General features: G+C 57.5%; 4 protein-coding genes across 4 annotated transcripts; all 4 read right to left on the minus strand.

Moving 5' to 3' along the window:
* Nucleotides 1–3,939: 3,939 nt before the first annotated feature.
* Nucleotides 3,940–15,968, minus strand: XYLT2 (xylosyltransferase 2; the record flags this gene model as incomplete). The annotated part of the gene is made up of 11 exons (XM_080629247.1): nt 3,940–4,714; nt 5,362–5,695; nt 6,129–6,359; nt 6,475–6,699; nt 7,774–7,950; nt 8,344–8,560; nt 8,711–8,791; nt 9,171–9,373; nt 9,647–9,822; nt 10,697–11,168; nt 15,765–15,968. The coding sequence occupies 11 exons, from the start codon at nt 15,966–15,968 to the stop codon at nt 4,392–4,394; spliced, it is 2,643 nt and encodes an 880-aa protein (XP_080485373.1). The 3' UTR covers nt 3,940–4,391.
* Nucleotides 15,969–18,897: 2,929 nt separating this feature from the next.
* On the minus strand, nt 18,898–23,172 carry LOC308227188 (CMRF35-like molecule 8). Its single transcript, XM_080629573.1, has 7 exons — nt 23,103–23,172; nt 22,669–23,007; nt 21,808–21,964; nt 20,925–21,031; nt 20,334–20,389; nt 19,947–20,084; nt 18,898–19,668 (listed from the first exon to the last, which is right to left on the minus strand). The coding sequence occupies exons 1-7, from the start codon at nt 23,140–23,142 to the stop codon at nt 19,534–19,536; spliced, it is 972 nt and encodes a 323-aa protein (XP_080485699.1). The 5' UTR covers nt 23,143–23,172; the 3' UTR covers nt 18,898–19,533.
* A 246-nt stretch (nt 23,173–23,418) lies between these two features.
* On the minus strand, nt 23,419–27,805 carry LOC308226994 (CMRF35-like molecule 2; the record flags this gene model as incomplete). Its single annotated transcript, XM_080629248.1, has 2 exons — nt 23,419–24,110; nt 27,772–27,805. 2 exons carry the CDS (start codon nt 27,803–27,805, stop codon nt 23,419–23,421), a joined length of 726 nt encoding a protein of 241 aa, XP_080485374.1.
* On the minus strand, nt 26,246–27,733 carry LOC308227067 (CMRF35-like molecule 5; the record flags this gene model as incomplete). Its single annotated transcript, XM_080629338.1, has 4 exons — nt 26,246–26,378; nt 26,565–26,622; nt 26,917–27,371; nt 27,648–27,733. The coding sequence occupies 4 exons, from the start codon at nt 27,731–27,733 to the stop codon at nt 26,246–26,248; spliced, it is 732 nt and encodes a 243-aa protein (XP_080485464.1).
* Nucleotides 27,806–27,925: the final 120 nt, after the last annotated feature.

A 27,925-nucleotide genomic window follows, 5' to 3' on the forward strand; every position in this document is an offset into this window, starting at 1 on the left:
GGCGGGGGGCAGTCCTGGAAGGAGGGGTGAGACGTTAGCAAAGCCAAAAATGCCTCTGATCTTGCCTGGCAATGAGCAGAGCGGAGCTGGCTCATGTGAGCCAGCCTGGGAAGTGGGCCTCTGGCAGGGGGCAGAACCACCTCTGCCCTTTGGGCTGGTGGGGCTGTGACCACCAACCTCCACCTGCCTCTCAGGCACATGCTCACCAGGCAGCACAGAGCCTGAGCCCAGCCCAGGATGACAGCCTGGGCCCAGATTTCATTCAGACTCAGCAGAATCACCTCTTGATTCATCTACTTAGGACAATAAACCAAGCCAAGTATTCGCTAGCATAGCTGAGAGCTCCATCACATGCTGAAGATTAAAGAATTTGTAAACTGTTATCTACCAAGGTAGTCATTTCAGGATAACGGAGCAAGCAAATCTGCAGAGCAATGGCTGTTCTGTTCCTGAGTAGTCCTGCTCAGTTCAACTCAAGTTGCCATCAACATGTTGAGCAAGAGTGAGCAGAGATCATCTCTGTAGGGAGCCTTCTCTCTGACACGCACCACAGACAGGCGGGCAGCAAGGAGGAAGAGGAGGAAGGAGCAGAGGCAGTGAAGGAGGCAGCGGACACCCACAGCCTGTTCCTGCTCTGATTTCTGCTGGGGACTTCCAAGTCCGTGTTGGACTATCAGATTTGCCTTTCATGGTGCCAGTCTCCATTCCCTACCAGCTGAGGCTGAACATTCCCTCTTCTACCAGGGGAAAGTGATACCTGCAGCTCTCAACAGCCATCCTGCAGCTCTAGAGGCTGAGCTGTCCCCAGGCAGCCACCAACCACCACAAAAGCAGCACTGCCTGAACACGCTGCTCTTTTCACCATCACCAGCTCTCCACTCAAAAGCCAGCCCCAGGAAATTACAGCTGTGAGCAAAAGAGCTTTTGTGTCTCACTGCTCCTTGCTGGGAGCTATGCACATGAGAGCCACTTGCTGGGGATGCGATTGGCTTTGTCTGCCTTTGCCCTCAGCTTCCAGCCCCATCCCCACTGGGCCCCTTCCCCATAATGCAGAGCCTGACCCCAGCACAACTGTGCATCACCCCTCTCCAGGGATCCAGGGCACCTGCCCATGTCAGGCCTTGGGAATGTTACCACCAACAGCACAGGCAGGTTCATTTGGGTGATGGAGCTCTACAGGAGATTGGGAACAAGGAGGAGGCAGAGCCTGGCTCTGCTCGGAGGTCCCATGTCCATCCTGGAGCACAGTGCAGTGGAACATGAGCCCGGGAGTAGTGGGGAACTCGGGCCAGGAGGACACTCACATACTGGCTGGGGCTCTGGAATAAGCGGCAGGAGCAGAGGAACTGGCAGCACATGGGGTCCCGGTGGTACAGGAGCAGCAGCAGGATGAGGATCGCCACGATGAAGACAGAGCTGGACACAGCTACCAGGGAAGGGAGAAGAGGGGAATAAGCCTTTGGGCCCACGGGCCTCCCCACTGTCTCCTGCCTTTCCCCCCAGGGTCTACAGCCAACAGCAGCTTGGAAAAGCCCCATTCAAGCCCATTTCACCGGTTGCCTGTCCCGAGAATGCCAATAACCACGCCGATAGGTCCGGCTCAGCCCTATCCCGGACCGCTGCACCGGGAACTGGGCCGGACACCCTCTCTCCCGGGGCTCTCAGCTCACACGCGGCCCCGCTAAAGGGAGCCCGGTTCTCCAGCACCCCGGCTCCCATAGAGCCCACCCGGCACCGCCAGCCCTTCCCGCCGCTCCCCTCGGACCCGAACCCAGGGACCAGCGGTGCCCCGGAGAAGGACCGTGAGCTGTAACGACCGCATCCCCGGGCCGCAAGGAGCCGGCACAGCCCGAAGCCGCCCCCACCCGCCGCTCCACCGGAGCCCGTCCCGCCACTCACTCGCGGCGATAACGATGGCCAGGACGTTGCTGTCCATGGCGGCGCCGGCATCCGCCGTGTGCACCGAGGCCTCGCTGGGCTGCGCCATCCCTCCGCTGCCACCCGCACCTGCAGCCGCTGCCCGCGCCGCACCGGCCGGCGGGGCGGGACCGGGAGCACCGGGGAGGAGCCGGGCGCACCTTATTGGTCTCCGCGCCGCCCTCCGCCGTCCCCCATTGGCTGCAGACGGGACGGGCTGCATTGGCCGGCGGTTGCCGTGGCGACGCGGCGGGGCGGGCCCAGACGGGAAGGACCGGTCGCGGCTTGTCCCCTCCGACACACCCGGACCCCGGCTCCTCCGACCCCGCGGTTACCGGAGCACCCTGAGGTAGGGTAAGCCAGGCTCTGTGTGTTTGTGTCCCGGCCCCGCAGGCAAGGAACGGCCGCAGCGCTGCCCCGCTCCCGGGTAGGGAGAGCCTGGGGAGCCTCCAGCCCCGCCGGCACCGGGTGGTGCCCGCTTATTAGCTAATTAATTAATTAGCTAATTACTAAATAAGCACCTACAGGGGTGCCCCTCCCCGGGCACAGGCTATGGAAAACCAACGGCTTGGTGCTTAGCTGCATATTGCCATGGGGAACAAGCCCAACAAACACCCCCAGCACCCCAATACACCCTCGTACACGCCAACAAACACCTCCAGCACCCCAATACATCCCTCGATAATCCATCCCCCCGGGTGCCCAGGACCGGCTACACCCCACCGAGGTGCCATGTGAAGGCAAAGCTCCCCCCACCCTTCCCCGCACCCACCACACAAACCCATCACACCACACTATAGAGGCAGAGATATATTTGTGGAGATGTTGCATATTTAAGACAACTTTACACAACGCTTCCAACAGAGTTTTGGCGTCTCCCCCCCCCACCGTGCCCTTCGCCGGCAGGTACCTGCCCTTGCTGTCAAGGTCTCCGTCGTTTGACAATGCACCTCATGCAGCACCAGCATCCTTGAACTGGGGAGACAGGAAGTGTGAGCCCCAGCAGAGGGAAGCCGGGCCCTGGCAGAGGGTGGAGGATGGCACCGGATCTTTCGAGATGGCAAAATGCGACTGGCGAGGCACGGAGCTGCTGGCGCTGCCTGGTGGTGGTTGGGCCCAATGGGCTCCTGCTTGTCCCCATCCCATGCAGCAAGCAATTCCCCTTCCCAGGCTTCAGGCAAGAGGTGAAGTGTCTTCCCAGGGTGAAAACTAAGCCCAGGCTTCTCCACACAGTCTTGGAGAAAGGAACATCACAGGCAGTCCCTGAGCCTGGGAGGATGTCAGGAAAAGGGGATGCTCCACTGCACCCCTTCCCCAAGGAGGCAGAAAGCACACACAGATTCATCTGGACCTTGTCTTGCATCTTTGCTTTTTGGCCAGGGAAGCACAGCAGGTCCTGAGAGCTTCTGATGACCCAGGAGAAAAGAAGAGGTTGGGCCAAAAGGCCGTGGCACAGGGCAGCGCTCCAGGCACAGCAAGCTCTCATCCGCAGTAGGACATCAGCCCAAGAGGTGGCATTTTGGCACAGGACTGGCTCTTTGCTGAAGCAGACGGTGGCAGCAGGGTCCTACAGCAGCGTTTGGGGCTCTAACCATGAACTGAGTGCTCTAAGGTCACAAGACACACACCAGCAGCTCCGGATGTTTGGCACCATCAGGCAGCACCCCACAACCGTGCCCAAGGGGCAGCAGGGTGGGCGTCCCAGCAGCACCCAGCAGGAAATGGGGAAACAGCAAAACAATAACCATCATCATTAATAGTAAAAAAATAATGTAAACGACCCAGCACCCTGTCCTGTAGTGCCAGGACACCCAAGAGAACAAGATATGTTACAGTCTGAGGGGAGGTGGAGACACAAGGACTTCCCGGCCAACGCGGGGTCTCGTCTCTATTGCACTTTGCATCATATATATTTCTCTATATATATATTTATAAAAATACAAACTAAAGGGCTGGGGCGGAGGGGGTGAGATGCAAGCCCTGGCCCAGCCGCAGCTCCATGCATGTGGCACGCTTCACCCCATCTGCTTCTGCCTGTCCCCGTAGCCCTGTGCCAGCCCTGCCTGGAGTAGCACAGAGCTTCATCCTGCAGAGGGAACTGAGCTGGTCCAGAGCCTGCGCATCCACCAGCCTTCCCTTGCTCCTCTATCAGCACTTCCCAAGGCTTCAAGGCCTGGAGGGACAGACGCACAGCTCTCCCCAGCCACCTTCTGGCCAGCCTGTCGCGCTCTCCATGCTCTCCCCAGCCAGCAAGAGCCCATTCCTGGGGGAGGTGGACAAGCCTCACCTCACCCCTCTGCCCAAAATCCCCCACAGGAGAAGGTTTTCCCTTACCCAGGGGTTCCCATTCTCTCTTCCTCAAGTGCCTACGGTGCAGATGGCACAGGGTGATGCAGTCTGGGGATGCCCCCCACGCCAGTGACAGTGATGGAGGATGCTCCTTGCTCCGAAGGCCACCCCTCCGGCTGCTCCTGCTACCTCAGCCGCCCATCAGGTTTGACGGGCCCCAGTTCTGATTTGGGGTCCGGGGAGAGGGAGCTCCAGGAGGTTTTGCTGCAGGTCTCCAGGGCGGCACAGGCAGAGGGGCTGCTCACGCAGACGTCCGCCACAGACCAGAAAGTGCTGATGGCACTGTCTGCCCAGTCCTCCAGTGCCTTCCCCGTCAGCTGCGCCTTCCGCACCGCGTCTTCCTCCACTGCCTCGGAATGTGGCAGGTTGAGGATCCCCCCCAGGCCCTGGAAGCTCTGCTCCATGTACTCGTTGCGGGGGGGACCGCCGTGCAGCCAGTTACTGTCATCTGGGCAGGAATGGGAGAGAAGAGAGTGGGATCAGCTGTGTAGAATCACAGAACGGTTTGGGTTGGGAAGGACCTTAAGATCATCCAGTTCCAACCCCCCTGCCACGGGCAAGGACACCTCACACTAGACCATGTCACCCAAAGCTCTGTCCAGCCTGGTCTTAAACACTGCCAGGGATGTAGCATTCACCACTTCTTTGGGCAACCTGTGCCAGTGCCTCACCACCCTCACAGTAAAGAACATCTTCCTTATATCTAACCTGAACTTCCCTGTTAAGTTTAAACTCATCACCCTTTGTCCTATCACTACAGACCTTAATGAAGAGTCCCTCCCCAGCATCCTTATAAGCCCCCTTCAGATACTGGAAGCTGCTCTGAGGTCTGAGCATCCTCATGGTCCCTCTGCCACCTCCTGGTGTGGCTCAGCACCCCATCCCTTTGCAACTCCAGCTCTCCTCCAGCCTAATGAGAGGGGTGCAGCTGTGGGATAGACCTAACTGACCACAGATGGGCCTGCTCTGAGGACTCTACATGGGCAAAGGGACACTAGAGGACAACAGCTCCTGCAGTGTCACCAGAGAGGCCAGGACAAGGGGGACCCCAGCGAGACCCCTCCCGTGAAGCCCCAGGCTCCAGCACACCCTCACCTTTCCTGAGAGGCTGCTTGCGGTTGAAGGTCTGTGGCACCACCAGGAACTGGCTCTCGCCCAGGGGCTCCCAGAACTGCAGGAGACGGATGGTCCAGACACCGGGGCGCAGGGGCCGGTTGAGGGGGGGCTTGTACTGAGTGAACTCTGCCTCGGCATCCACTGTGATGTCGTAGGAAGCAGCAATGATGTAGGTGGGATCGATCCACACCACCGTAGCCGTCAGGTTGGGACCCCGAGACCACTTCTGCATGGCCACTGGCTCGTCGAAAGGCCCCATCAAGCCTCCAAAGTTACGGAAGAGTCTTTCCTTGGGATCCCACTCCGTGCCCACCTGGAGGGACAGGAGGCACAAGCAGTGGGACACTGGGCAGGGAGATGCTACCAGCTCAGGTTTTACTCCTCAAACCAGGACAGGCACAAACCACAGAACCCAGAGCAATGCACACCCCTCTCTATAGCTCTCCTGCCTGCCTGTACCATGCCAGCACTACTCCAGCTGTATGATTGCCTCCTGCAGCTGCAAACACTGAATCCCCCAGCCTCAGCTCTACCCTAAAGAACCCTTCAAGCCTCTTCCCCACCAATCAGCTCCACGTCCCACACAGAAACCAAACCCCTGGACAAAGGTTTGTTCTCAGACATGACAGTGGCACTATGTCCCCTTGTCCCCACAGTGTGCAAGTGGAGGAAGACGAGGAAGGCCAGAGTGGCGTGGGACAGCCTGGGAGGAAAGTGGGCATTATGACGGGCTTTTCCCCATTTACCTCAAGGTTTTGCAAGCGGTTTGCCTGCCCTCCATGACCCGCCAGCTTCAGAGCTCCTTGGGGCATCATCCACACCTCCAGCGACTCTGCCTGCCCCATTAGCAAATTCTGCACTTCCTGCATCACCAGGTAACCCTGGAAACGGTCATCATAGAAATATAAGTGCACGCTGGATGGGAAGCCACGGGGCTCAAATCTGCAGAGAGAGACAGACAGAGAGAGGTTGCACATCTGAGCATCAGCATCCTCCCAGCACAAGATGCAGGCCACTACTCGCAGACTGATCAAGCCCATAGCAAATACCCAACCTGCAGAGCTTGTCGGCCTTCGCTGCCGGTGTGGACACAGCTTTGTGGAGCCCCAGCCTGGAGAAGGCTGTGTAGAAGGTGAGGGTGACATCGCTGAGGCCACTGAGCCCATCGACACGGTCATAGACATTCTCCCAGTATGCCTTCAGCGCCGGCGTGTTGGGGGGGTAGCTGCCATAGAGATGCGTGTCCAGGATCTCCAGCACCTCCTGATTCACCGTCGACTCAAACTTGCGGGCGAAGAAGGTAGGTCTGGAGAGTTGCTGGAAGAGCAGAGGTTTGGATTAGACACTAAGAAGCTCTTCCCTGTGAGGGTGGTGAGGCCCTGGCACAGGGTGCCCCGAGAAGCTGTGGCTGCCCCATCCCTGGCAGTGTTCAAGGCCAGGTTGGACTGGCCTTGCAGCAACCTGCTAAAGTGGAAGGTGTCCCTGCCCGTGGCAGGGGTTGGAACTGGATGAGCTTTAAGGTCCCTTCCAACCCAAACCATTTTGTGGTTCTGATTCCTAACAGTGTTGACTGCACCCACCCGAGCAGGGCAGCTGAGAGGCAGGCATACCAGGAGGAAACATGCTGGGACCCATCCTGCACTCTTTGAGGGCACAGACCTAAGGAGCAGCAAAGCACAGCCAGCCCCTGTGTGCAGTCCTCTATGACAGGATAAGTGGGAGCACACAGTACTGGTAATGCAGATGGACTCCCATCTCTCCCGCTGCCTCCCCCTTTCCGTGCTCAGAAGCAGCCATGTGTCATCTTAGCTCCTTCGCCGCAATCTCTACTCAGATGGGCCCCCACCTTGCAGAGCCGCTGCAGAGCCTGGCACAAGGCCTGGCCACATGGCAGAGCTTCCAGGATCAGGGCCCTGCACTGTGGAAGTCCTGGACTGCTGGACAATCCTGCTGACTCCTCATTTCAGGGCTGGATGTATCTCCCCCAAACCTCAGTCTACATCCCCACACACTGAGAGAGAGCATGGGTTTATCACAGGGCATTTTGTCCTGCCAAAGAAGGCAGCGCTCTGAAGTGGTTTTACTGGAAAGCTATTCATCCCAAGTGATCGTATGCAAAGATACAACAGGAAAATGGGAAAGTCTGGGAAGAGGAGGAGCATCGCAAGACAATCAGTGCAATCCCACTGCCTGCATGTTCACAGACAGGTCTATGCTGAGCCCCACAGTGGCTGGGAAGCCAATCCTGCCCCTGTCCCTTGTGGGGCTGGGGTGAGGTTCATGGGGACATGCACAGCAGTTGCCACTGCACCCATCCCACAAGGATGCTCATTGAGGAGAGAGACAGGGAAAAGGGGAGAGAGCAGGAAGAGAAAGGAGGATCTTTTTCACCTGTAGCCGGAGGAAGTCCTGGGGTTTGAAGTCATTTGGGGAGCACCCGCACCAGTCGACTATGTGTTTATATTGGCACTTACAGCCCAGCTTCCGGTTCCAGTTGGTCACTCGGAGGTTGTTATCGACCAGGGTCTCGCAGGCGTGACTGTTCTCCAGGACCGTGTGGAAGAAGGACTGTGCACAGCAGAGAAGGCACAGGACACCCAATGGGGATGGGGCAGGGATGGTTTAGCAGAGACACCCCCATCACTCACACAGGAACACGACAGACCTCGATAGCTCCTGAACAGAAACCTATCTGTGTTCCCAGCATAAGGCAACATGTAAGGGACCTGGCTGCATGCCCACACTGGTCCTTAGCTGGCCCAGAAGGGTGTCTGAACTGGATATAAACATGAGCCTTGCCCTGTCTGCTCCTCTCTCCCCTCTGTGTTTGGACAAAGGGGAGGCACAAAGCCAAGCAGAACCAACACCCCTGGCAGCCACCCACTGTGGGGATGAAATGGGACAGAGATGTTAAGTACAGTGAGAGGAAAACCCACCCCATGGCCTGCAGCCAGCACCCACCTCGGCTGGCAGGAGGGTGTAGGTGTAGAACTGGCGCAGCTGGGACACGAGCTGATCCTCGGCATAGACCACGTACTCCACGAAGCTGCGCGTCAGCGAGAACCAGTCGGAGCCCCCATCCACCACGATGCCTTCGGGGATGTGGCGCTCACCCAACCGCCACATGTGGGAGTCGCACTCGTGGAACAAGCGGTCCAGGCCCTGCTTCTTGATAAACCTGGGCATGGGGGTGAGGATGAGGCGTTGAGTGTCACCAATTGTGCAGCTACATCCGGAACACCCCCCTTTGTCCCAGTTGTTTCAGTTCTGTTCCCAAAACCCTCCTTTTTCTGTTCCTCAGCTCAGCTCTGCCCCTAGCTGGGATTACCTGGCGTTGTCTCGGCCGTGAGACTTTAGGAAGTTTTTATCTCGGTATTTGGACAGGAACATCACCAGCTCCTCATTGGTCCTAAGGTGCAAATCAGAAAGCATTAATGGCCACTGGAGTAAAGCAGCCCAGTAGCATTCACACTGCCAAGAGCCATCAGACACAAGGAGCCTAAAGTTGCTTGGCGAGTGTTGACTCAAACCCTTGTCCTGCCACTAGGGAGACACAGAGGTGGCCTCTCTGCTGTCTGGCGCCTCACGTGTGTTCTCCTGCTACACCCAGACCACAGAGAAAAACAGCCTCCAAAGCTGGGCTCCTCTGCAGAGATGGGACCAGCCTGGCCCTGGAGCATCATCACCACATGTGGGTGCAATCCCCAATCCCATCTTCCCCCACCTCCCTGCCCCTCTCAAGGAGCCACATAGCCCAGACACCTCCATAGCACCAGCAAGGCCCTCACCTCGTGGGGTAGTCAGTGGCGCTCAGGTTGATGAAGAAGTCCCACGGCCACTCAGGCAGTTCCAGCAGGTCCTTCATGCTCCGCAGGTACATCTTGAGCAGGCTGGCACCTCCCCAGATGGTCACCATGCGCCAGGGTGTCACACGGATGTTGGGATAGTGCCGGGCCAGCTCCACTGCCTCGCGATGCAGGTAGTTGGAGCGCTGTCAGGGAACACAGCTCATGCTCAGCAGGGCCTTGCCAGCCCTGGGTCAGCCCTTACAGCCCACAGGAAGGGGAACAGCAGGACAAGACTGCTCTGGAGAGCAGGGATAGATCCTGCTTCCTTGGGGTTGCAGAAATAGAGGTGGGAGGGTCACAGCTCCACCAGCACTGAGGACAAACCCTACTCAGCCACTTGCCCTGCTCATCACCCTATCCCAGTGACTGATCCAGGCACTATTAGCACCCTCCCTGCCCTCACCCCTGCCACATACCTTGTCGACGTGGATGTAAAAGAAGTGCTGCTGGTGGTACACAGCCTTGATGAGCCGCTTCAGCTGGCGAATGGCCCTGCCGTGCACAACCAGCATGTAGGCAATGCGCACAGGCTTGCTGGGGGGCAACTGCTGCAGCCGGCTCTCGTCCCACTGGATGACAGGGCTGACCTTGCCTGTGTGGGGAGGGAGAGGGCTTCAGTCACCTCCAGCCTTTGCACCCACCACCCCCAGATCCTGATAAACCAGTGAGACATATGGTGGGGACAGCGTGAAAGAGCTTGGCCTTGGGCAAACCCCATTAGTGCAGCCCAAACTGGCTGCAGTGCTAGGGCACAGTGGCACACGCAGCCCCTTGGCTGCATGGAGACCTCAGAGCAGCCTTCCAATATCTGAAGAGGGCTACAAGGATGCTGGAGAGGGACTCTTCATCAGGGATTGTAGTGATAGGACAAGGGGTGAAGGGTTTAAACTTAAACAGGGGAAGTTCAGGTTAGGTATAAGGAAGAAGTTCTTTACTGTGAGGATGGTGAGGTGCTGGAACAGGCTGCCCAAAGAAGTGGTGAATGCTCCATCCCTGGCAGTGTTCAAAGCCAGGCTGGACAGAGCCTTGGGTGACATGGTCTAGTGTGAGGTGTCCCTGTTCATGGCAGGGGGTTGGAAATGGATGATCTTAAGGTCCTTTCCAACCCATTCCAAATTCCAACCAATTTCCAAACCATTCTGTGCTGCTATGATTCTATGATAACTGAGAGGGATGCATTGGGAAAGGGCGAGTGGCGTCCCTCTCTGTCCCCTCAAAACAGGATGTAGCTGGGCCTGGCTCTGACCTCTGCCGGCACTGCAGGTCGGGATGAACAGCCCAGTTTAAGGATGCTGGCACAGCTTTGATTGGATTAGAGAGTCAGCAATAATGTGGGAATCAGTGACAGACTGAGGCTGCTGTTTGCCAGGTGGCACAGTGTGGTCACATAAGGAAGGTGGCCCACACGCCTGCCTGGGGTACCCCTGATGCCCAAGGTGACTGGGAGCACCCCAGCAAGAACTCACCCGAGAGCTGGCAGTGGCGAGGCACAGACTGGGGCATGAGGCTGCCGGCCCGGTGCAGACACACCACGTTGGCGATCTCCTGTTGGCACTGCTTGCTGCTGGCCCGCGCCAGCGCCGAGAGGGCGTCTTTGCCCGTGATTTCACACTTGGGGGTGAAGCTGTTCTCAGTGGGCTGGGGAGCTCCTTCCACGCTGCCTGTGTCGCCCTGCTGGAACACAGCTAGCTGGGCTTCCCCACGCAGCTCCGTCAGGTTCCTGCGGCTGGAGGAGTCCGGCGCGCCCGGCAGCCTCCAGCCCAGCTTGTGTCTGGCCGTGACAGCTCTCACCACCTTGGACACCAGCCCACCAGGGCTGTCCGGCCGGGCCCGCCACCGCCCGTGCTTCCTGCCGGCGCTGCCCCGGCGCCCTGCGGAGCTGTCCGAGTCCTTGGAGCCATCGCTGCTCTCGGGAAAGCCGGCTTTCTTCTGCCGCTCCTGTTGTGGGTGAGGGCAGAGGAGAGCACAGAGCATTAAGTCAAGCCCGGCATCCCTGTTCAATGCGTTCAGTCCCCATGGAGCTCACTGCTGTAACATGGAGCAGCCACAGCGCAGCAAAGGACATAACACTGCCCTTCTGCCACCTAAATTCCCACAGCACCTCTTTGCATGGTCCTACGTTCCCCTAAAGCCAGTAAAGGAAGATCTCAATTTGCAGACCCCATCATCACAGCACAAAGAGGGTTTTGCTCTCCGCAAGACTAAAAGGCCAAGGACGGTTATGCCTGCATCAGCCACCCTCCAAGGTCCTGCGTAGGCAGGGGAGATGAGCCCAGCGCCGTTCTGGCTGGTTACTCTACCAGAAGGTTAATGGATCAGCTCTTCCCTACCGTGACCACACTGTAAGTCAAAGCCCAGCACATCCATGTGGGAGCTGGGGTCTCAGGCAGCTGCGCTCTCTGGGACTGAAAGCACTGACCGAGGCCCTGCCCGTGCTCCCTTCCCTGGGCCCCGGCTCCCCCTGTGGGGCTGGAGCAGGCGTTGTGCTCACCAGCTCCTCCAGCAATCCCTTTCGCAAACCCTGCCGCCGAGCCAAGCGGATGTGCACAGGGAGCGGTTAATTACGCTTCGTTACTTCTGCCAGGCTGGAAGCGACTCAGCCCTGGGGCGAGCACGGAGTTGGGAAGTTCGGATGCTGGCGAGAGCCACGCTCCTGGGAAAGAACTTACTCAGCGAGTGGTGCTCAGAGGGATGGGGCTGTGTGTCCCCAGCTGACAGGCAGCAAAGCAGCTTCTGCTCCAGGCCTCCCAGCACAACCCAGCCTCTGTGTCAGGCACCACAGGAGGCAGCGAGGCACACTGGGGGCTATTCCTCGGCAGCAGCATCTTCTGATGATGGGCAGATGCCTCACAAGGACAGCGGGACTGCATTAGCCCCCTGCACAAGCACCACTGTGGAAGCTGCTGGGAAGGTCAGCGCCAGGAGAAACCATGCCATGCAAAGGCTGTAAAGCATCTGATGAGATCTGCCCACTCCGCAGTCCCTGCACTGCTCATGTTGTGGTGCAGAGCCCACAAACCATGGTGAGGAAGGGGCAAGCCATCGCTTAACTCCCAAGGGGCCGGTGTCAGTGAGGATCAGCTGAGCCCCTTGCACCTAGACAGGCATCACAGGCAGCTGAGACAGGCTGAACTGCTCATCAGTCACCACCAGGCCCATCTGTTCAACGGTTATAAACCTGTTTTCTGCACCGAGCATTGCAGGAGCAGGGAGTCAGGAGGCGACAAGCAAGGAGCGAGTCTTCCATAGGCTAAGCCCTGTTCCTGCAGGAAGAGACTCATTGGTCCCGCTTGCACCCTTTGCTTCCCAATACGCCTGGCTCTGGGGACAGCCCCCGTGCAGTGCCCATCCTCAGTTACAGTCTGCTCATCCCCTTGGAAGGAGCCCTGTTCCCAGCTCAGGAGCACCCTTCTTGTTAGAAGCATCGCCAGCCTCTCTGGAGCTGCCAGCTAAAGAACTCAATGGCTTCTAATTACTGCACCACAGGAGCTCCCTCCACCCCAGCCTGGCAGGGAATGGCTCCGGCCACGTTACTCTGCTGTATTTAAGGCTTGTGTGTTGTTCTTCAAGTGAGGCTCCCTGTTACCCTCCTCCTGACAGGCACAGATGACTCCAGGCACCAGGCAGAGATCACTGCTGTTCTGCCTCTCCCAGTGTGACACTGCCATCTCCACAGAGCTGTGTGTCAGGCATCTACCTGCACCCCAGCCCCAGTGCAGACCTGACTGCATGGACATCTCCAAGCTCTGCCATTGTAAGGAACAGCACTGACAGTATCCGGTGTCCTGCAGGATTCCCCCTCTGGTCAATTGATTCGTGTCTGTCACATACAAAGCACCCATCACGCAAAACTGGCACCAAAACGTGCCAAAGTCACCAGAGGAATGTGAACACTTGATTGCTACTTGCAGCAGCAGAGCCTTAAACCTCACAATTAAAACAGCTGACACAGCCCCCTAAAACCAGGCTTTTTGGGGGGAATAATAAAAATCAAGGAATCTCAGCAAAGCTGAAAGAAAAGATGTTTTGTAGGAAGCTTCTTTGGTGGCCAAAGCACATAGAGGATTAACATTGACATAGGATCACTCTGGTCCCTCTGGTACCCACATTTATGTGCAGACAGGCTTGTGCTGTCTGCAGCAGGGATGCTGTTAGCAAAGGGCTAGGGAATTTCCTCTCCCATCAGTCAAGCTCATTTGGCTTCCTGGAGGTAGGAAACTCCGTGTTGGCCTGGGTGGACAGAAACTGATCCAGTCTGTGCTGGTCTGCCTGCCATAAAGCATCTGCGTGGTGAATAAAGGGAGCCTGCAGGACCCTAAAATGGGGCTTGGAAAGAGCAGTGACGTGACCCAAGCAGCACAGCCTTCTCAAGGAGGGTTGGGCTGGTGGCTCTGATGTGGCTGAAGCCTGCTGCTGGTGTGAGATGGGTTCACAACCTGCTCTGGTGAAGGGCAAAGAACCTCACTCAGACTCTGCTCAGCTCACACCAGGGAGCCACCAGGACTGGAGCCTGCCAAGGAGGGGATGCTCTTCCCTCCCCTTTGAAGGGAAAAAAAGGAAACCAGACAAGATCCAAGCAGGACAGAGAAAGGGGCTGTGACCAGCAGAGATCAGAGCAGCCCTTTCGGGAGCACCTCCCAGGGCTGTAGCACAGCTGGGCAGGAGGGGAAGGTGAACTCGTCCAACTCCAGATGTTCCATGGTGTTTGCAGGACTCAAGTCTCTCTTTCAATCTCTATAGCAAGTCACAGCCCATTGACAGTAGATCAATGGGATAAGCCAGGTTAGAGCTGTGTCAATTAGTGGGAAGGAGACATTTACACCTTCTCCAGAGACTCTTGCCCATTCCCAAGCTGGTGGTGAACCATCCCCTCTCAAGGCAATAGGACCCACAGCCAAACCTGCCAACTGCCCAATCAGTTCTGGGAAGAGACATGGGGAAACCAGGCAAGGACCGAGGCAGAAGGAACCAACCCAGGAGACAGCGCAGGCCAGGAGCAGGGAAAAGCAGAGAAGCAGCTCAGGACAATGCAGAGGAAGCTGGGATCGGTGAAGGGATCTGACCAAGGTCACAGGAAAGGGGACGCCGGGCACTCCTGCAGCCGGATCACTTTGTTCTCATGCTCCCAGTGCCTCCAGAGTGCAGGCAACACCGTGACCCCTCTCCTTGGTGCATTTAGTCCCTGGTCCTGTTTTGGTGGTGAGCATATGGCAGCCTATGAGGGTGCTCACACCATTCCCAATGGCCTGGGGCTGGGAATTTATCTGCAGAGTGAGTGCTCATCTTAGAGACCTTCCCCCCACAAGGGCTGTTCAGTTCCTCTTCCCACCTCTCTGCTCTCAGGGACAACTTCCTCGTCCTATGAAAAGAGCTGTGGGGTCACCCTCCACACCAGCGAGGCACCCCACAGTGGGGAGAAGCTCTCATGCCTCCAGAGATGCCCACTTCTCACCCATGGCACTGGCTTTGCTCTGCCACAGCTCACCCCATGCCTGCTCCTTCACAGCTCCAAGCTCATCCCAAACCTGGCTTCACCATCACTTTGTGAGCAGCTCTTACAGAGTCTCTACAGCCCCTGAAACATGAGGGTCCTGCCCAAGATGAGGGGATGTGGTGCCATACAGACATTAACAGAGGAAGCCCATACAGGGACTCTCAGAGAAACCTGCTCCAGCCACTGGTCCATGCAGATGCAGGGGGTCTGGATGCGGTCCAGCAGCTCACAACAAATAAATAAACTCAAATAAGCAACCCAGAAGTCAAGAGCTTTGAAGGTTGCAGCAACGTGCTCCACAGCCTCCTTAATGCCTGCTCTGTGTCTGACCTTGGGCAAACACCTTCCCCAGCCCATGCCTCAGTTTCCCCACACATAAAAGGTGATGCCTTTTGCCTTAGCAGTGTTCTGGTACAAAGACATCAAATGACTGCCAAAGGCCCTCATACCCTCGCACTCCACAGAGATATTCCTGACCGGACGAGCTAAACAGGAGCTGCCACAAACTTCCCGAGCTGCGGCACACACTCTCCCAGCTCTCTGAATTAATGCTTCCCTATTTTCCAGCTTGGATATCACTGATCCCAGCTTCCTGCAGCATCTCCCACCCCATGGAGAAGCACAGGACCCCGCTGAGCCTCCCATCCCACACCAGACCCCAACCTGGACCACAAAATCCCTTCTCTGGTGCCATGATGACCCCGCACTGCTCCAGAGTCTGACTCCCAGAGCCCCTCACAGGCAGCATTCCCCTGCCCACCCCCTGCTTGGGGACTGTGGGACGCCCATCCACCCCACCGACCCGTCCGGGGACAGGACCTTGCCAGCCCCACTGTGACACCCTGAGAGGGACACAACACCCCCTTTGTGTCCCCTCCATGCTCCCCAGCAAAGGGACACGTCAGTCCCTTCTTCCCTATGCACTGTGTGCGTCCGCCCCTCCGAAGAGCCTCATCCCAGCACGCACCATTCTCCTCCGACCCCCCCATCCCCCGTACCCACCTCCAGGCCCTCACCCGGCCCCTTCATCACTCCGGTACCCTCCTCATCCCCGTTCCCCGCCGGCAGGCCCCGGGTCCGGCCTCCCCCCGCCCCGCCTCTGGGCGCACCTCTCCCGGTCCCTCCTCGTCGAGGCCGGCGGAGGTCCAGAGGACGAGCCCCTGCAGTAGGAGGATGGCGAGAGCCGCGGCCACCGCCAGCCGGTAGCGCCGCGCCAGCTTCCGCGCCCGCCCCGGGGCCACCATGATCAAGGGCCGCTCCGCCGCGGCTGGGCGGGCACCGGCACCGGCACCGGGCACCGCGCAAGCGCTGCCGGGGCGCCGGGGCGGGGCTCGGGGCGGGGAACGGGGAACGGGAGCGCGCGTGTGTGAACGCGCAACAGGGGAGCGTGTGCGTGTGTTCATGCGTGTGTGCGTGACTGCATCTTGGCACTGGGGTGCGCGTGTAACCATCCCTGTGCACCGTGACTGTGTGCGTGTCTGCGTGTGTGCGCCGGGGGGTACGTGTCAGTGCGTGTGTGACTGCATGTGCATATGTGCACCGGGGTGTGTGTGTGTTCGGGCATCCGTGCACCCTGTGTGCATGTGTGTGAGTGCATGCCTGTTCATGTGTGCACCAGAGTGTGCGTATGTTCATAGAATCATAGAATGATTTGTGTTGGAATAGACCTTAAGATCATCCAGTTCCAACCCCCCTGCCATGGGCAGGGACACCTCACACTAAACCATGTCACCCAAGGCTCTGTCCAGCCTGGCCTTGAACACCGACAGGGATGGAGCATTCACAACTTCCCTGGGCAACCCATTCCAGTGCCTCACCACCCTCACAGTAAAGAATTTCTTCCTTAGATCCAATCTAAACTTCCCCTGTTTCAGTTTGAACCCATTACCTCTTGTCCTATCACTACAGTCCCTAATGAAGGGTCCATCCCCAGCATCCTTATAGGCCCCCTTCAGATGCTGGAAGGATGCTATGAGGTCTCCACACAGCCTTCTCTTTTCCAGGCTGAACAGCCCCAACTTTCATAGCCTATCTTCATACATGTGTTTGTCACTTGCGCATGTACGCACCCGGGTGTCTGTAGGTGTGTATGGTTGTATGTGCACACATGCACAGGGATATGTGTGTGCACAGGCATGGCATGCCTGTATGCGTATGTGTGCACTGGGGTGTGCATGCAGCCATCCCTGTACATCATGTGTGCACCATGAGCATATGCATACAGAATCATAGAATCTCTGTGTGTGCCTGTGTTCATGCATGTGTGCACCACGTGTGAATGACTGCATTAGGGCACGGGCATGTTCATGCATACACACATGTGCATGCATATGCATCTGTGCACTGGGGTGCGTGTGTGTGCACTGCGGTGCGTGTGTATGCACTGGAGTGTCTCATCTTCATGTATGTGCACATGTGCATTGCAGTGCCCATGTCCATAGAATCATAGAATAGTTAGGGTTGGAAAGGACCTTAAGATCATCCAGTTCCAACCCGCCTGCCATGGGCAGGGACACCCCACACTAAACCATGCCACCCAAGGCCTCATCCAACCCGGCCTTGAACACCGCCAGGGATGGAGCATTCACAACCTCCCTGGGCAACCCATTCCAGTGCCTCACCACCCTCTCAGTAAAGAATTTCTTCCTTATATCCAATCTAAACTTCCCCCGTTTCAGTTTGAACCCGTTACCCCTTGTCCTGTCACTACAGTCCCTGATGAATAGTCCATCCCCAGCATCCTTGTAGGCCCCCTTCAGATACTGTTCTTGTGTGCAGCAGGGTGTGCATGCGGTTGTGCACGTGCCCTCGGGTGCCTGTGTTGTGAGCAGCACAGTGTGCATGTGCTCCTGCGCGTGTGCACCGGGTGCACGTGTGCTTGTGTGTGCCGGGAAGTGCATGGCCATGCGTGCATGCAGTGCGTGCCTGTGTCCACTGGATGTCCACACGTGTACACACACAGACATATGTGCATGCTGGGATGCGCACGCACACATTTACATGTGCTGGGATGTGCTGGTGCGCCTCGGGATGCATGTATGCACCTGCAGGTATGTGTTGTGGGCACATGTACACACAGAGCCATCGTGTTGTCACAGTGAGAGCTGGAAACCCCTGCACAAGGTGTGGGCACAAACCTGTCCTGCGGCCGAGCTTGCTGCAAGGGGAGGTGAAACACCCCTCTGCTGCTCCTGCTGCAATAAAACCTGAGGACATGCAAAATCCCTTCCCGGACACACACCCAACGGGCTCCAGGCCCATGTGCAGCCCTCTGAGCTCCAGGGCAGCTTCTATGGTCCATGGTCATGAAAGCCAAGAGCTGCAGGGGTGGCAGGAGTAGAAGAAAAGCCCCTTTTCTGCCTGGATCATCCTGCCTGCTCCATCAATCCTTCAGTGTTAACTGGGGCTTGCAGGCAGCAGCAATTCATGAATGAGCCATGCGGGGGGGGCTCTTCCAGCTCTGTCCTGTTGGGAGTTTGTCTTTCTCCCTGTTCTTTTCCTAAGCATAAAACCTGCCCTCAGCTATGGCATAATGGGACCCAAGTACCTAAAAAATCCAACTGATTCCTCTTCCCAGCTCCTTCACAGAAGGGACGTTGTTATCTCCAGTAATAAAGGGGGCAGCAGGAGGAGCAATGTGTTGGCTTGCTTTCTCTTTTTTCCCTGCAATGGCTGGAATCTGGCTGGATGCTCATTTCATTACAAACCACAGCAATGATGTTTGTCTGTGCCACTGCTCTTTGCTCCTCTGGAGCCCAGCCTCCGGCAGGGTAGGAAGGAGGGATCCCACCTCCTGACCAAACAGAGGGGGAATTTTGCTTATAGAAGAATATAAGCTTATATAGGAATAACCGACAGGAATAACCACAACTGCTGTACCACAGGCACTTACTTCCAGCAGTCTTTGGCTTTGCCAGAGCAGGGATGCTCCACATGGCTTCTTGAATAAGATAATTACAACAATATGGAACCAAAGCTTTGCAGCAGTTGAAGTTAACAGATCCTCTCCAAATGAACCCCTCAAATACACTTGTCTCAGCCTCACAAACAGATGTATTGAGTGGGTGCCATGAAATAAGTTATCAGGAAAGCAGAGAAGAGCAGGGTCACGGTTACAGCTTATCCGTGTGCTCGCAGCCTGGAGTTCCTTGGAAAAGATGGAACAGAGAGAGCAGGAGCAAACCTCAATGGGGATGTGGGACCAGGGGGTCAGGGGAGACACTTCCCAGCTGCTGTGCAGGAGGAACAGGAGCTCCTCTCCACATCTTTTGCACTGAGACCCTACCTTACCCAAGCCCCTGGTATTTGGATATAACAAATGCATTTGGATATAGCACGTCTTGCTATCCTGCTTCCTGCTGCCAGCTCTGCCTGCCATCAACATGAGAAAAGCCAATCTGAGGTGACCAATGGGTTTGGGAGCTTCAGTCCCTGTGAATAACAGCCAAAGGGGCAAGCAGGATGGGTGCTGGATGCAGGGAGCCAGGCAGAGCCCACCCTTGCCTCCTGCTGCTGGGTTCTTCCACCGCTGCCTGGCCAGTCCATTTATTCCCAGCATCACTGCTATGCAGGTGAGGTCTCCAACTGCAGAGGGATGATTCCATCCTCATCCCGGCCCATGCCTCCTGTTCATCCTCAGCCTCCTCGAGGTTGCTCCAAGGAAACATCCGAGCCTACAAGAGCAGCAGCTCCACTGTCCAGCTGGCTCCTGCATGAAGAGAAAGGCAGCCCACTGCCCTCCGTGTGCATCCCATGCAAGTCCTGCTGGCGCTGTATGCAGCAGGAGCAGGCCATGGACCAGGGGCTGGCTCACTCCCCCTGCACTGTGCTCTGGGGCTCTCCTCTGCGCTGTGAAGCTGATGGCACGTTGGCGTAGATCTCCTGCTGCTCCGGCAGGGACTTGCGCACAGTGGCATATGTGGGCTCTTTCTTCTCTTCCAAACGCTGGGAAAGCAGGGGAAAACCAAAACACATCCGTGACGGGGATGCTCCAAGACAACACCAGCTGCTGGAACCTCTCTCAGCTGCTTTAAGCACCCAGGAGAAACTCGCGGACCAGAAAGGACACCCACGTTATCCAATGTCATTTCCACACCAGCTTGGCGCATCCCTTTGCAGCTCCCTCCCTGCCCACCCAACACATCCCACTGCTCACACTGTCTCCCATCCGCTCCAGCTTCCACCCATCACCCCGAGCTCAGCACCGCACTGCAGTCTCCCACCTTGTTGCTCTGCTTGATCTCCATGTACTCTGTCGTGGTGTCTGCCAAGCAGCGCAGCGCCTCGGTGTTGCCATACAATAGGCTCTCGGCTGTGCTCGCGCCGTGGTTGATGTCCGCGTAGTTCAAGGCATCTGCTCCCTGACACGTGAAGGAGAGGGATGAGCCCTTCCTCTCCTGCTGCTCCGTGCCTGCAGCCTCGACTCAATCCAAAATTCCCTTCACAGGAATACTCTGCACTGAATCCCTGCTTGGGCCTTTCTGTTGGCAAACGGAGCCCAAATGATCCCCCCAGGCCTAAAGGGCCATGAACGAGGCTGAAACCAAAGGGCTCTGGCAGCCTGTTTCCCCTCTCCAAGTGAGCTCTGAGCACAATGGGGTTTGTCTTACTGTATGGGACATGCTGCCCGTCCTGTCCATCTCTACAGCTGTTCCGGAGGGGGCTGCTGAAGCACAGATGTGGTCAGACATGAGTAAAACCAGAGGAAACAAAATGCATTAAAATCCTGCACTATGGCATTCACCATAAAGCAGAATCTATTGCCCCATCAACCACCCAAAGTGGAGTTCTCCAAACAAAACCATACCCCCCTGCCAGCTGGTGACATTCCCTCTTATCCCTCCCTATCCATCACACTGGCATTAAACTGCACCAAGCCTAGTGTAAGCTTTGAGCATGCAACTGAGCTTCTCCAAGCTGGTGGTGCCTAGCCAAACTCAAGTGGGTGCCATACTGAGCAGCACCCATCCCAAGAGCTGCCATTCCCTGCTCCCATTGGGATGAGACCCATGGGATGCTCCCACTGCTCCTTCAGGTGAAGGAGACCACATCGGTGGAGGTGTCAGCGATGGAGCCAGGAACTGGATGGGTCGGAGAGGGAATGGGGTAGAAAAAAGAAATATAGAGGGAAAAAAACCCAAATATATGAGAAGACAGCCCCTGGTGCAGAAACTGTGTGCAGAGATGACAGCTTCACTTACCCCTCTTCCTCTTCCTAGTCAGTATTACCAGAACACCAACAGCAGTTGCAAGCAAAAGAAGAACCACTACGATGCCTGGAGTGAGGATGTGCTCAACCACATCCAAGCTGCAACACAGAAGAGAGTTCCTGTTCTCATACTTCTCAGAAACAAACAGGAGAGGAGCCAGTGTGGGGCAGACACAGGGAAAGCCTGAGGGTGATGGGGCTTGGGGGGCCAGCTGAAGGCTGGGCACAGAGCAAAGCACACTGGAACCTGCAGAAGCAAACAGGAGCTCGGGTCTGAGGGCTGCTGCATCTTCACTGCTGTAAGGATCAGTTCCTGCACCTGATTTAGCTCTGGTTTAGCTCCACTGTTTGTTGAACTTAGAATGGACACCGAGGTGAAATGTGCCAGCTGCCCCTTGAGCATGCAGATGGGAAGCCTCAGCTTTGCCTGCTGCTTGCATCACATCCAAGAGGCAGGAGAGGAGGAACAAAGCTCCGGTCTCACGCTTTCTCAACCCTCTCTGATGGCTGCATGTGACTACAGAGCAAAAGGGAATCCAGCTCAGCACTTTGTTTCCCACAAGCAAACAGTGAGTTTTGGGGAAGGAAATGGGATCAGTGCTGCAGCGAGGAACCAGTTCTCACATGGTGATAACCCACGCCTCGCTTAAGCTGCAAGATGGACATGGGACAAGCAGAGCTCTGCCAGGGCCAACCAACCAGGGATGCTGGGATTACTTTCCATGAGCTGGGTGAGAGGAAGGAACGCTGGTCCCAAAGGCAAAAGGTCTGAATCCTTAAGGGAGATGTGAAGAGCCTGGAAGGTAGTAGGGCTCCAGCGACACCAGAGACCTCATGGAAGGAGGTGGCCACTGTGAGCAGGAGCTGGTACTCACTGTGGAAGGCTGGAGCCTTTGTGGTGGGAGAGATCTGATCCTGGCTGCAGAGCTTCCCCCTGGGGATCTGCCTGTGTGGAGACTGATATAGAGCTGGTGAGACCAGGGTGCGCAGTGGTGGAGCCATAGGGCGATGCTGGGGAGGAGGAAGAAGGAGCTGTAACAAAAAGAGGAAAGGGTTGGTCAGTCTCCATGTCTCTGCAGCGGAAAAAAGATGTGAAGTTTGCAGTGAATCAGAAGCGACCCACTTACCCTCACAGGAGAAGCTGGGTCCCCTCTGCCACATCCAGAGCATGCTCCTTCAGGTGAGAGGACTGTAGTCCCCTGCCCAGGAGGCTTTTCATGGTCTCAATCCCACCCCACCCCCCCAAACATGCATGCAACAGAGTTCACCCTGCAGGAATTGGATCTGGGCACCCCATGCCCAGCCCAGTACTACAACCCATGGGGTCTGGTCCCTGGCGATGGGACAGAGATGGACATTCCCTAAGCTTACAGCTCACAGGCACTGGCTGCCCCACAGTGGGTAATGGGGGGACACAAGGGGGTGAGGATATCTTTAGTGTTATAAAGTAAGGCAAGTAGAGCACAGACAGGACCAGCAGGATCTGAAGGTCTGGAGAACCCCAGTGCTGGGGGTGGCTGACCTGGGGGTGCTGAGATGGGGCCATGCCAAGACCTGGGCATGGAGAACCAGTGGAGGTGGCACCTGCCACAGCAGCAGCCTGCCGAGACTGGGTGACACAGGCTGGGGCTGCCACAGGCAACGTGGGCACCCCCCTGCTCCTGGCTGCCCCCCACTGCAGGCTCTGATCCCAGCACATGGAGTGGGACAAAGCAATGCTGGACGTGGGGACTCACCTGGGGACACGATCACCTGCACGTCAGCACTCTTATCCCACTTCAGTTTGCCCGTTCGCACCCCACAGCGGTAGGTGCCCGCGTCCTCTACAACCAGGTCTTTAATGGTCACCGTGAACACCCGTCTTCTTTGATTGTCCTTGATGGTGACCCGGCCTCTCTGCATCATGGGGCTCAGCTCCGAGGTGAGAACGATGTCAGCACCGCAGGTGAAAACCCTTGCCTGATAGCACCAGAACTTGGGCATCTCCTCATCACCGGGCTGGTACGCGCAGGTCACCGAGAGGGACCCCCCCACGAACCCCCGCACGACACCAGGCCCTGTCACTGCCCAGCAGCCTGCGGAGACACACGGAGCCACGGGAGTGCTGCCGCCGCGCCCACCCGGCCCGTCGGGGCTGCTCCGGGGCACGGGGCCTCCTGCCCGGCCTTACCTGGCAGCAGCGCCCAGGCGAGAAGATGCAGGAGCCGCATGGCCGCTCCGGGACGGCGGCGCTCGGCGTCCTGCAGCGCCCGGTTCCTGTCCGCGGGGAACGGCCCGCCCGCGGGGCCGCCCTGTCGGGGCGGAGCGCCGGGACCACCGGGGCTGCCTGACCACGGGAGGCGCCGAAGAGAAGAGGCGGAGGCGCGGAGCGGGGTCGGAGAAGTTTTATTGCAGCCGCCGGCAGCGGCAGGAAGAGCCCGGCGGCGTCCAGGCTTTGCCTCCTGCCCGCGCCGTCGGGGCCGGAGCGGAGCTGTGCCGGCCGCGGTTCATGCCCAGCGCAGGCTGACCCAGAGCACGGCTCCGCTCATGGCGAGCAGTGCCAGCACCTGCACCCCGGCCAGCACCGGGAAGTAGCGGAAGGGGCCGGGGTTCCCTCGTGGAGGGTCCGTCTCTGCCGCGGGAAGCCGGGGGGGGTTCGACGGGACCGTTGGTTTCAGCCCGAGCCACGGGGCTGCAGATTCGAAGAGGGAACAGATGCAGCGGGTGCTGTCGGGCTCTGACCAGCCCTTGTCCCTCTCCATCCTTCCACCCGCAGCATTCTGCCTCCTCCCGATGCCCAGTCCCGGCCCCCAGACATGATGGTCACTGGTGCTGAGGAGAGGGATGTGCAGGGACTCACCTGGGGACACGATCACCTGCACGTCAGCACTCTTATCCCGCTTCAGTTTGCCCGTTCGCACCCCACAGCGGTAGGTGCCCGCGTCCTCCACAACCAGGTCTTTAATGGTCACCGTGAACACCCGTCTTCTTTGATTGTCCTTGATGGTGACCCGGCCTCTCCGCACCATGGGGCTCAGCTCCGAGGTGAGAACGATGTCAGCACCGCAGGTGAAAACCCTTCCCTGATAGCACCAGAATTTGGGCATCTTCTCATCACCGGGCTGGTACGCGCAGGTCACCGAGAGGGACCCCCCCACGAACCCCCGCATGGCACCAGGCCCTGTCACTGCCCAGCAGCCTGCGGAGACACACGGAGCCACGGGAGTGCTGCCACTGCACCGACACCTCCTGCCCCATCGGGCTGCTCCAAGTGTGGGGCTTGAGCCCCAGGGACTCCCTCAGCCCTACCTGGCAGCACCATGCACGTGGGCAGCAGCAGGAGCTGCATGGCAAACTGGCCTGGGCAGTGCATCAGGGCAGCCCTCCTGCCTTTCCTGCTTTCTTCCTTGTGTCTCTGGAGCTTTGCTTCCTCTTCTGCCGGGGGTACCACACGCTTTTAGCTAAAGCGTGGGCTTTCTTTTGTCCGCTGGTCTCAGCTGACTTCCTGCCTCGCTGCCACAGAGCTCTGCCGTGCACTGTCCCTGCTTTCATCCGCCTTCCTTCCCCTGCCCCAGGGGCTCCCCTTTTAGCCCCCGGCATGGCCCACACAATGAGGTGCACTTCTGCCTCTCCCTGCCACTGCCCAGCCTCTCTGGCCAGGCAGGGCCCCCAGTGTGGGATCTACCTCTAAGGGTGACTCAGTCCTGCATAGTGACCCCATGAACCCCAAACATGCAGCCAGCCTGGGGCAGTGCTGTATGGGCCTCCTGTCCCTGACATGGGCACCCACCCCCAATGCCCTGGCCAGTGTATCACCCTACACTGTTGTCCCCAGCACAGATCCTCCATGGCTTGGTAGCCCTATTCCCAAGTCAGGTCTCTCAGTGCTCTCCCTGTGCCCCCATCCCCTATCCCCTGAAAGAACCAGTCCCCCCCAGCATCCTCCCTTCCACCCATATGTGACTGGCTGATCCTGCGCTGCATTGAGCAAACCCTTTGGAAGAAGTTCCTAGGGGTGAGGTTGGGGACAGGCAAAGACAGGAAGGGCAGACAGAGCCCACACCCAGGAACCAGAACCCACGCTGGGTGTCACAGGCTCTGTCTCCTACAGCCACTGGCTTTTACCCACTGCTGGTACCATCACAGCTTTGGCCTTAGCAGAAGCAATGAGACATCTTTACATGGAAAAGTTGAAAAAAACCAGTTGGTTCCAGTTTAGCAGAGCCAAGCATGTTCCTTGGTGGAGACACAACTGAGCTGCCCTTGTCCCTGCCTCATGCCTGGCCCCCAGTGGTGGCTCCCTGCCCTGAGCATCACCTGGGCTGCCTCTGGGCTGCCAGGGGTCTCTGGGCAGGGAATAAGCCCTGTGGTTCCCCATGGCTCTGCCTTGGGACTACCACCTCCATCCCCTCCACGCACGTGGTGGCTCTAGGGCAGGACTGTCCCCGCTGTCCCCATTTGACAGTGCCCTGGATGAGGGTTTCACCCTTCAAACCCACCAGGAGCAGACAATGAAAAAGGAGGGACCGCAGCGGGTGGAAGCTCAGCCCTGGCCCCTGTGGTCCCAGTAGGAAGAGTGGATGCAGGCCCCCAATCTCAATTCCCTCCAATCAGTTTGGCTGAGTCTGCAGTGGAGGTTTTACCATACAAGGTTGAACCAGGCTGTGAGCTCCTGGTCCATGCCTGCTCCTTGCTCCTCATTTTGGTTCCTTAAACAACTGAAGAGAAGCAACTCTTCCCTAAAGCTTTATGGAGGGACATTGGTGAAGCCGGTTGTGCCATGAAAAGTGAGATGTGGCCTAACCCTGAGGAGGATGGAGGTGGCCACACTGCTGTCCCTGATGTGCCTGTGGATGTCAGCCACCCCATGGGACACAAGAACACGGGAGGAGCAGGGTTGCTGTGGGATTTCAGCACTATTCAAGTGCCTGCTTTTTGGAGGCACAGAACCTGAAGGACAATGGGAGCAATGAGAAAAGGAGCCCAATGCAAGCACCATCAGCATCAGCAGCCACCAGTGTCCCAGGCAGTGCTGACAGGCACACAGACAGGCACCTGCAGGACACCCAGGCTTCATTGCAAACCTTTATTGGCAGCTCCAGCTCAGCAGACTTAGGCTTTTTGTGCCCCAAACCTTCCCCTTTCCAGTGCAGGGGCTGTCAGGAGGGGCCAAAGCTTCACAGGGGGAGAAGCCCCTGGAGCCGAGTACATTCTGGTGCAGGGTGGCCATGATGGGCAGCACAATCCCAGCACAGTGGTGGGTTAAGGGGCAGGAAGGTGTCCCTGTGGCTCTGGGGTGGTTTTGGGCATCCCAGTGCCCTGGTACCGGCCACCTCAGAGATGCAGGATTTCCTGGCCACGGTTCCTGCACTGACTCCTTACCCAGGCAGCCACACACACCAGGAGCAGTGCCATGGGCACCTTCACACAGAGGATGAGCAGCAGGTAGGTGATGCTGAGCTGGGACCTGGGTAACAGAAAGGAGATGGTGCTGGAGCTTGAGTGTGGGCAATGGGGATGGGGACTTGGACACTTGCATGTCTGCCCTGCATCCCCTGGGATGCTCCTTGGAGCTGCTGCAGCTGGCCCAGGGCTAAGGGAAAGAGGTGCCTTAGGCCAGGGGATGCTACTGGGGTCTTGAGCCATGACTTACAGCACCGGAGGGTCCCCAAAGCCCATGGTGACCAGTGGGCTCACATCATTGCCTTTGGCTGTGGATGAAACAGATGTGAAAGAAAAGAGAGAGCAAAGTGGAGACCACCCCTGCACTCTGGGGCCTCTGCCCTGAGACTGCAGCCACAGAGGTGCAGGAGATGGAGATTGCCCAGGCAATGCACTGGGCACTGAGGAGGAGGAGGATGAGAAAGGAGGGGGTTACTGGGAGGGACTGGAAAGCCTAAGTGGCTTGTGGAAGCAGAAATGCTGAAGGGAGCAAGGGAGAGGCTCTGTTCTGTGCAGCCTCCTCCATCCCTCATCCAAATCTGCACTGGGGCAGCCTCCAGCACATCTCAGTGCCTGCAAGGTGCTTGTTCCCACTTTGACAACCCCCATGGTCCCCAGCTGGGATCCCCTCTCCCAAGTGATGGGCTCCATCACACACCCCTGCTTAGCTCCTAGCCTGGCTTTATCTTTGGAGACCATCACCTTGATGCTGTGCTTCAGGCTGAACCACATCTTCCTTTTCACTCCACAGGAATACCAGCCTGCGTCCTCCAGCATGACATGGTTCAGAGTCGCTGTGAACGAGTGTGATGCGTGGCTGTCCTTGATGGACACCCTGTCCTGTGTCACTGTCACCTCCGAGCCATCAGTTTGGGTGATGCAGGTGCAAAGCCCAAGGAAGCCTCTGTGGCACCAGAACTTGGTGTAGAGCTCACAGCCTGGCTCATAGCTGCAGGACACCACTAGGGAGCTGCCTTGGTGCACCGTCACCTGTGTAGGACCTATCACTGCCAGCCACCTACAGAGGACAAGAAGATATGATTCAAGCACATACCAGCATTGTCCCAGAGCATCAGAAGGGATCTGAGCTCTGGAAGCTCTGGGATATCCCATCCCAAGGAATGCTGTGCCCATGTGCCCACTATGCCAGGGAGCAGTGATGAGATGAGATGTCCCCAGTCATTAAAGAAAGAGCCCCCATCAGACAAAATTTATTATGTTATTAGACAAAAAGCCTTACTACCAGGGCTCATCCAATAGCATATCTCAGAGGTCATCTCCTGTAGCCACCCACTGGCCACAAGAAAAGGACAGTGTCAGCTGAGCTCTTGCTATGTCCATGATGGGTTTCCTGGGCTGGCTCAGTCCCAGCCTCTCCATGGGGTAGGAAATGCCTGACCTGTGCTCCCACATCTTACCTGGGAAAAGGATCCAAAGCAGGAAAATCCACATTTGCCACCTTCTTGCTCCTGATGCAGATTTTCCCCTGTGGCTGTTCACAAAGCGCCCTGTGGGATGGAGCTGGTTGACATCCCACGAGTTTCCCAAGCCTTCTCCCGTTGCTTCCGTGAG

Source organism: Psittacula echo (genome assembly GCF_963264785.1).
Source record: "Psittacula echo genome assembly, chromosome: 14".
NCBI lineage: Eukaryota > Metazoa > Chordata > Aves > Psittaciformes > Psittacidae > Psittacula > Psittacula echo.

Coding starts and splice junctions, on each gene's coding strand:
- LOC308227188 (XM_080629573.1), bottom strand. CDS start 23,142: ATGCGGCTCCTGCATCTTCTCGCCTGGGCGCTGCTGCCAG. Junction 23,008..23,102: donor CGCCTGGGCGCTGCTGCCAG/GTAAGGCCGGGC, acceptor GTGTCTCCGCAG/GCTGCTGGGCAGTGACAGGG. Junction 21,032..21,807: donor AAAGGCTCCAGCCTTCCACA/GTGAGTACCAGC, acceptor TCTGTGTTGCAG/CTTGGATGTGGTTGAGCACA.